At 41.3% G+C, this 9,554-nt stretch overlaps 1 protein-coding gene across 1 annotated transcript; it reads left to right on the top strand.

Moving 5' to 3' along the window:
- Positions 1-1,168: 1,168 nt before the first annotated feature.
- CENPM (centromere protein M) lies at positions 1,169-6,912 on the top strand. Its single transcript, XM_044455483.1, has 6 exons — positions 1,169-1,225; positions 2,004-2,083; positions 3,697-3,795; positions 4,941-5,020; positions 5,535-5,626; positions 6,295-6,912. The coding sequence occupies exons 1-6, from the start codon at positions 1,169-1,171 to the stop codon at positions 6,433-6,435; spliced, it is 549 nt and encodes a 182-aa protein (XP_044311418.1). The 3' UTR covers positions 6,436-6,912.
- Positions 6,913-9,554: the final 2,642 nt, after the last annotated feature.

Here is a 9,554-nt window from a genome sequence, read left to right as displayed (position 1 = left end):
TGCAACAGTTGCATTGGGTACCAATCTGTTTCCAGGCACAACTTGGGACCTCCTCTTTTTTTTAGGGATTGCCTGTGCCCTAAGATTGTAAGGATGTCTCTCTGTGTCCCAACTAAGGATGCTAGGTTGAGGAGACAAGATAATAATTTTTTAGTGCTCTCATCCACACTGTAGAATTATTTCACCATGAGACCTGCTCAGCCCCATTTTTCAGCCTTCCACTAGCTAGAAAAAGTTGTTTTTATTCCAGCAGGCCTTTCTTTTAACTGGCAGCAATTTTGCTACCCAATAACCTACCTGCCTGATCATATCCTTGTATTTACAGAATGCCTCTGCAATCAATCTTACAGTCGTAATTGTTATAAGCTTCCCTGAGTGTGCATAGCCACTAAAAGAGCAGTGCAAAACTTTTCATATAAATAAATGCAGAGAACATGTTTAGTTACACTTTTAATAAATTACCAGCAAACAGAAAGAATATTTACCCTTCTGGTCACAGCAAATTAGCCCTGTTCTGAATCTGTAATCTTTAAGGTAACGAACAGAATTAACTAAATCGATAAATGCAGTGGTTAGGTTCCTGGGAACCTGCAGTGTCTCATTGAGGCCTTAATTCTATCCTAACATACCTGCATAATCAATTAGTTTAAGGCAAGGCATTTTTATTTACTACTAAGTCAAGCGGAGGAGCTTCCACAATAACGTTTAGCCCATACCAAAAGAGCAACACTTCGCACACCCCTTTGGGCTGCTGCGTGAAAGGGGTCGCTTCGCTAGGCGCTGCTCCCGTCCGAGCTGCCATCCCCGCATCACGCCCTCCCCATTCAGGCGAGGGCATCATACGGCACACGCAGCGGCCAACGGTGCCCCTTGCCCCGCTACTGCCCTACATGCAGAAACAAAGAGGCGAGCAACAGCTGTACCAGCAGCTGCTCCAAGAGGAGCCGCGCAGCACCCGTGTCCACTCGGGTCGTATGAACAACACAACCTTAAGAACAAGCAGCTCTGAGCCTGCACGAAAACGCCCACTCGCCCGCCGCAACACTTATGACGCGCCTCCACAAATGGTCGCCTTGGATTCGTGCAGCCACGCCCACTCACGGCGCTGTGTATTGACGTCAGGACGGGCGGCAGTTTGAACCGGAGAACGCGGTTTTCGTTCGTGGAGATGTCGGTGCTGACAGCTTTTGGGAAGCTCCCGACGCTTAACTCCGCTACCATTTTGGTTTGTATTGTTGCATCGAAAAATAACGTCTCAGTTCTCTCTTCCGCTCTTTTGTTCTTTTTTGTGAGGCTGGTGGGTCTGCGGCAGTTCTGAGCGAGAGAAAGCCGATTCCGGCGTCGACCCTCCCCCCGGGCGGCGGCGGAGCGTTTAAGCTCGCCTTTTTAGTGGTGTCCTTTTGGTTTTAGGTTCCCTTAACGTACAGATTCTTTTTCTCCTTGCAAAGGTGCTGTTCTATGGTAGCCTTACCCTACCTGGCATTTCTCTTCCTCATGGTTTGGATTACAGTGTTCAAGATTCTTAGCCACTAGCCATACTATCAGGGACTGCTGGGACTTGAAATCCAAAACTTTTGGATGGCACTGGGTTGGGGACAGCTGGCATAGGGCTTTTCTTTTGAATTATAAAGTAAAGAATGGCCTCTGAGTGGATATAGAGTGTGGGTTTTGCCTCATCTCGGTGAGCACTGAGGTAGATATATATAATGAATGTGCTTCGTTGGCACAATGGAGGTTTGCATCCCTACATTTCTTATAGTAAGCCCTGGTTCTGTAACTAGTGATGGGAGAAGCTGTAACTACTCGTGCTATCCACAGGTAAAGCTATCAAATCCATTAGTGGACAGAACTGTTACAATGCTGCAACTGGGATATCAGAGGTGGACATGATAACTAGACCTGATAAAGGACGAGTTGGGGCATGGTGACCTAGATAGGAGCAAGTTGAAATAAGTAACTACTTTCCTTAGCCTTTGACTGAAATTTCTTTTCTTTTTTAATAGTTGGTGGGGGTAAATGATATTTTACAGCAGCAGTTAGCAGAAGCCATCCTTAAGGAAAAACAAGATTTCAACATAAATATGTAAGTAGTTAACATTGAAAATTTAAGTTTCTTTCCACTTAATTTGAAAGTTATGCTGTGAAAGTTATCAGTCTTGTTTCTCATATTTTGTAGAATGCTACAAAGGTTGCTGTTCTACAGTAATGAGTTTTTTGTTCTACAAGGCTGATGTGGTCTGGAACAAAATACAATGTTCTAAAATGGTAGTAGTAATGTTCTACCACTTAATGTCTTTACTATATTGACTTTTGGGTTTATTTAGGTATGTTAATTTTCCTGGGCACCCATCTTGCTAGCTGATACCAGATAAAGATATTAAGAAAATCAAGGCTTGATTGGACATCATGACTCCCCAGGATTTTTGAAAGCAGGAGTGAATGTTCTGGGCTTAAGCCACCCAATCATTCCTCTGAGCTTTAAAAAATAAATAAGTAACAACACAAGTGACATTGATGTCCAAATGCAGAAATCTGGATTCTTGGTTGAGAGACAATCCTGCATGTAACCCAAGGTTTGTTCTTGGTTTACAACTCTAGGTTGTGTCTCACATAACAACCCACACTTCTGCATTTTGACATCATGCTAAACATCTCGGGAATGGGTTGTCTCTGAATTGTTTCATTTCATCTGGCAGCAGTAGCAGTAAGAACCATCTTACTCGTCCTTTCCTAACAACCCAGCATTTATGTGACAACCTAACCAGGCCATTTTTCTGTTAAGAAGGTGGGTGGATTAACTCCAAAATCATAGTGCAATTGCATTGTTCAGTAAGTGTAGAACAGCAGCACCCATTCCTAGACAGGGATAGCATAACAGTTGTGACTCACTCATTGATAACTTTAAGATATGATTATTGTAATGCACTCTATGTTGTGCTATCCTTAAGGTTGAATCAGAAGCTGCAGTTATTGCAGAATGAAGCAGCACTGTTATACATTTGCCAAAGGCTCCGCGCTAATTGCCAGTCTGCCACAGAGCTAGGTTTTAAGTATTACTATTAGTATGCAGAGTTCTAACTTGTACAGCTCCAGGTTACTTCAAGAAATGTTTTCAGCCTCCCAAATTATTATGAGTTTGATGGGAGACCCCATTGCCTTTGCCATGGACTACACATGTTTACTTTGCATTCCCCCAACAATGAGCTAACTTGTATCAGTATCATAATATAATTTTGTATGTGATTTTTATTTGTTTTATTCAGCTTCCTTTTCTTTTGTAAGTAGCTTCAGAATTCGTCTAAAATGAGAAATTACACACACACAAACACACACACACATTACTAATAAGTAAAATAGTGCCTTTGGACTTTACAGCTAGGGTAGGAAACATGTGGTCCTTCGGGTGCTTTTGGACTGTAGCTTCATCATTATTAACCTCTCTGACCATTGACCATTGGTCATGCTGGCTGAGGCTAATGGGGGTTGGAATCCAAAAGCATCTGGGCCGTGACAGGTTCCCTCACCTGTGTTTTAGTTATAATTAAAGTAGCATTGATCTCTGCTACATTCAATTTTGTATTCTATTAAATAATATCTACCATGTATCTGATTGAAATGAAGTGCATCTGTGTTAACTTCTTTATCAAATTTATCAGTTTCCAAGCATTAATTAAAACTTCACCTTGTTTTTCTCAGCCACTTGACAACCTCTCTCCCTTTACCTGCGGAGAGAGATCACATCCGCCCTCGGATTGATCTGATTGTCTTTATAATAAACATTCAAAGCAAATACAGGTATGTGCAGAAAGCACAAGTGTGTGCTTTGCTTTTCTTTTCTTTTTTTTAAGTGTATGCCATTATGGATGTGGGGAACCTAAACTCAGATATTGAAGCAACGAAGCTCATGGAACAAGGCAGCCTTTAACACAATCCTATCTGTGTTTAGACAGAAAAAAGTCTATAGCTCCCAGTATGCTTGTGTCAGCTATAGGCATTTTTCTGTCTAAATAGCCATAGAGTTAAACCCTTAATTATCTTACAAATTAAGTTATCTTGAACTTCCCAGAGAGCTTTGGCTGTTGGTCAGTATAGAAAATAAATAAATAAAAATACTTGATGTGTGAAGATAAAACCTATTTAAAGATCCTCTTTGAATGCACTTGAATTGCCTTGGAGTAAAGGTAAGATTGATGGAACAGATAATGATCTGGTCACCTGACCCATGGTATGATCCTGCTATGGCTCCTACACTCTCAGAAGTCAAAAGACAATTATTTACCATATAAGCACAAGATTCCTGACCATCTTGCATTAGTTTTGTAAGGCATTCTTTATGTCTTGCAAATGGGGACTAAAATATCACTTGTAATGAAAGCTACTAAAGTTATGCCACTAGGAGTTGTTTTGATTACACTAATACATGTGGAAGTAGATCATTCCCATAACTGCCAACATACTCCAGCCTTGTTATACCAGTTGGTTGTCTCTCAGTAATAGCTGTAAAACATAACAGATCAGAAAATACCTTATCAAGGTAATTCATTCTGACATTTCTGAATCTGGAAGGAAAGATCAATCTGTTCCAGGGATTAACTTTAATGAAAGCTATTATTCTTTTCATTGATCTTGATTTGATTTATAGTCTGGCTTTCTACCAAGATAAAGTCATTTATCAAGGCAGACGTTTCTAATCAGGATATAGAAAGGAGCTTCGGGGTTTAATCATTTAATTCCTATTGAACTTATAATTTCTAATTTCATATTTAATTTCCACATATGTTCATGGAGCAGTTTCTGTTCTTCTGTTATAATTTCGAATAGCCCATAATTTGTAAGTTACAAATATTAAATATTAAATATATTTAGTAATTTCCAGGGGCCTCATTCCAAATTCCAAGTAAACCTTTCACTTTGTTTTCTTTTCTTTGGTCTTCTACCAGTTTTAAGGATATTGAAGCATCATTGATACATGTAGATGCCAACTTTTTCCTTGGAAAAGTGTGCTTTCTGGCTGTGGGTGGTATGTATGAGATAACTTTCCTGTTTTAAACTTGATACTTCAAATGTTTTTCATTTGTTGATGTCCTTAAAACACCCTAAAAGCAGCTTGACTATGCAGTGCATGCTTCACCGGCAAATATAGCAGAATTCCACTTGAATTCTGTTATTGACAATTATCTTCCTTTCCAGTCCTCCAGCTGTATAACTTTGTGTGTTCCTGCTTGGGGAACTTGTTAGAGAAATAAAAGGTTTCAAGGTGGTGTATTGATACTATCTTGATCTGCTGTGTTAAATAAATCAGATATGAAATTCTTAATGGTGCCAGTCTATTTTCATTAGGGGATGGCTGTTGGATGACTGTCTTAGCAAATACTGCTTTTCTGTTGAGCGATTTTAAACACAACTAGGATTTAGATTACATTTTGAAAATAAAGATGACTGGAACTAAAGTATAGAAATCAAAAGAAAGTGTCAGAGTGGGGAAAAAACATTGGAGAGTTGGAAATGTGTGTCTTTATGTTTCTTTTTTTTAGTTGGTAGAATGCATCAAATCAGTGTGGATATGAATGCTGTCTTGAAGTTGGCAGATCGGTACTGTAGCCCTGTTCTGTTCTGTGAGCTAGAAGTAAGACTCCTTCACTTTTTCCCCTGTACATACTTTACACTATTGGGTGAGGAAACCCCTCTTGGAAATTATTGTCAGTATGGAAGAAATAGTAGTTGAAATGTATAATGAAAATCAAACTATGCCAAGAAAACTATGACTGGTCTATTAAGGGAGACTTGTTTAAATAAAGATCTTCAGCAGGCTCCAAAACTGTTGGTGGCTGCCTTACGACAACAGGCAGAGAGAGGAACCCTATCCACCAAAATTCTCCTCATAGTGGATTTCCAAGTAGATTGCAGATACAATATATATATTATATTCTAAAAATCTACAAAAGGGATGCCTTCTTCTACAAACTGTTTTATTGCCCATATGGCATATAAAATTACTGTAAAATGCAAGGCAAAATACTCTGAATACCCACTGTGTCTCTGAAAAGAATTCTCCACTTTCTGCAGAACTAGAGCTGAATCTTACCTTGCATGCACAAGTCATTATGGAGGTACTGTTCTATATGCACATTGCAATGTGCCTGCTCTCTGCTTCTGGCAGTTTATGGGACTGGATTGCAGTAGTTAATGTACAAATAGCATAGTATATTCGTCTCATGCTTCTGTTTTGGCATCACTTATATTCCTGTACACCTTCCTTGAGGCCATCACATCTTTTCTGTCTCTTTCTTCCAGTGTGAGAAGATCAGAATTACCACAGCTCAGAGGTTGCTCCGGATGCTGCAAATATGTGCTGGCCACATGCCAGGGATATCTGCTCTCTCCTTTAGTTCTTTAATGAAAAGTTCCATGGATGACTCCAGCTTCATGGCATAAAACCTTTTTTAGTTTTGTTTTCAAAACAGTTTCTGAATGAACTGAATGTTTCAGCTATTTTAAAAGGAAGCAACATCACATTTAGAACTTAGAGCTCATAATGACACATGCCTCTCTCTCAGAAGCATGGTTTAAATTATATATTTAATTCAGGACAGGGGCATTAGACGTGAACATTAGGTAACTTGAAAGCAGCCGAACTGGTCCCAGGAATGACCACCTATTTGTTTGCTTTCTAGAAGAGCATCCTGTTTTCCCACATGTAGGTTTGGCTTAAAGGGGATATCAAATGTGTGTTGAGAAAGCCCCCTATAGAGAAAGCAATCACATGACCACAAGATGGGCACAAGTGAGGCAGGTAAATGTAAAGCCATTCTGAGTCCCAGAGCTAACTGGGTAGGCCTTTTAATTTCAGAAGCACAGTTGTGGGTTGGCAGCTCCAGTTAGAAAGAAGAGGCTGCCATTAGAGGACTTGAGTGCAGCTTGAAGAAGAAGTTTCTCTCAGTCCTGTACAGGCAGCCAGTGTGGTTCTTCCCACCCCAGCTGCAAGTGAGGGGAAGAGGAATAGAGCATGGAATCCCATCTCCAAGGCTGGCTCTCTGTTTCTAGCCTTGGATACAAGAATCTGAAGTATCCTATGGCCCCCTAGATAATGTCTAGGAGCCATAGAAATGCTTTCTAAATGACTTTTAGTATCATTATGAATGAAGTAAGAATCAAGAACCACATTTTAATCTAGAATGAACACTGAGTAGTTTGAAAGAGCACAGAAGTGGCAAATAATGCATGCACCCCCCCCAAAAAAAAGATTCAGATAAGTTGTACATCAGGAAATACTAATTTCTTTTTCTCCAATAAAGGGTTTAGCTTTTCCATGATAATTCTTCATGTTAATGATTGGAATTTGAACTCATGGATAGCTTTAACAGTTTGTTGTAGCAGTAGGTGAAGAGAGAACTTTTGTTCTTGACAGCAAGAAAATGCAAGACATGCTTAAATTCTGCTCTGTATCTGGAACCTACAAATCTGACCATAACAAATATAATAGTAATAAAAATTGTATACAGACAAATGTCTGTCTCTGTTGCCCCATTTCTTGGTTTAAAGAACTAAAGGGAAGCAAGACTTGCTTCAGATGCAATGGATTTTCTACATCTCAGTGCTTTCAGTGTAAATGTGAATGTATTTATTAAAGTGACTACTTTTTAGGGCCAAGGTTTCACAAAGTTTACATTATATAAACAGTATATTTGATAACATAATCACTGAAAATGTAAGACAGTACTGATCAGTAGTAATAACCAAATTCATTTCTACATACTATCATTAAAACAGTGTAGCACCAGATGAAGTTATTGTGTAAAACACTTTCAAACAGAAATGGCTGAAGAAATAAGTCTTTATTACCTGTTTTGAAGCTTAATTATGGGGATACACTTATTTCAACTTATCTCAAACTACTTAGAGCTTTCAATATCACAAACAGTATTTTTAATTGTTTTAATTGGGTTTGGAAAATAGTGCAACACTAGTGTCACACGTACCAAGCAACCTACCCTTCCTCCACAGATATCATAAAATAGAGTTGGAAGGGGCCATGAAGGCCATCGAGTCCAACCCTCTGTGTAACATAGAAACAGAGCGAGTCAGAAGGGGCCTCCTGGGCCATCTAGTCTGACCTCTGGCACCAGCTGGCTCCGCTCACGACATGCCCACCATGTGGACGTCCAGTCTATCCTTGAACACCTGCACCGATGGGGCCTCAATGACCTCTTGTGGAAGCCCATTCCACTCCCTCGGGGTTCTAACTGTCAGGAAATGCTTCCTGGCATCCAAATGGAACCTTGGCTCCCTGAGCTTTGCTCCATTGGAGCGCGTCCTGCCTTCCTCTGCAGGGGAGAACAGGTCTCTACCCATCTCCATGTGACATCCCCTCACCTGTATGTCGCCAACATATCCCCTCCTCCAGGCTGAAGAGACCCAGTTCCCTCAGTCTCGCCTCAATGCCCCATCCCCTGCAAACCGGCTACCAACCTTGTGGCCCTACACTGCACTGACTCTAACCTGGCTATATCCTTTCTGTAATAAGGGGCCCAAAACTGAGCACAATACTCCAGTTGCGGGTGCACCAGAGTCGTGTAGAGTGGTAGTAATACCTCTCTTGATCTAGAAGTCACATTTCTGGCTATGCAACCAAGGGTGGCGTTCGCCCTCTTGACCACTGCATCACACTGCTGACTCATGTTTAGCCTGCAGTCAACCAGTACCCCGAGGTCCCTTTCACAAGTGCTGCTCTCCAGCCACTTGTCACCTAACCTGTACTTATGACAGCTATTCCTGTGCCCCAAGTGCAAGACCCTGCACTTATCCACATTGAACGCCATCCTGTTGTCTCCTGCCCACTTCCATAGTCTGTCCAGATCCTTTTGAATCTGGAGTACCTGCTCCTCAGTTGTGGCCAGTGCTCCAGTTTTAGTGTTGTCTGTGAATTAGATCAGCATACTGTTCATCCCTTCTTCCATGTCATTAATGAAAAGATTAAACAGGATCAGCCCCAGGACAGAGGCCTGGAGGACCCCGCTCGTCACTGGCCGCCATCCTGATGATTCCCCGCCAATGGTTACCTTCTGCTTTTGGTCAGTCAACCATGCCCTAATCCACTGGACAGTGCTTTCGTGTATCCCAAAACTCCTCAGTTTCTCCACCAGGATATCATGGGGCACTTTGTCAAAGGCCTTGCTGAAATCCAGGTATACCACATCCACTGCATCCCCTCCATCTAGCCATCTCGAAACCTTGTCATCGAATTCCACAAGGTTTGTCTGGCAGGACCTGTTTTTGCGGAAGCCGTGTTGTGTGGCTGTCAGCCTCCCTTCCCTGTCTAGCATCACTAGATCTCTATTATGAGCCTTTCCATTGTTTTTCCTACAATGGACGTAAGGCTAACAGGTCTGTAATTCCCCATGTCCCTTCTACTACCCTTTTTGAAAATTGGGACCACTGATGCCACCCTCCAGTTCTCTGGAACTTCACCCGTTCTCCACGAGGTCTCAAAAATGGAGGCCAGCAGGTGAGAGAGAACCCCTGCCAACTCCCTAAGTACTCTCGGGTGTAACCTT

This window comes from Varanus komodoensis, unplaced genomic scaffold, assembly GCF_004798865.1.
Source record: "Varanus komodoensis strain SLA01 unplaced genomic scaffold, ASM479886v1 scaffold8, whole genome shotgun sequence".
Classification (NCBI taxonomy): Eukaryota; Metazoa; Chordata; class Lepidosauria; order Squamata; family Varanidae; genus Varanus; species Varanus komodoensis.
The sequence above is the reverse complement of the archived record's forward strand: the minus strand, read 5'-3'. Positions and strand labels throughout refer to the sequence as shown.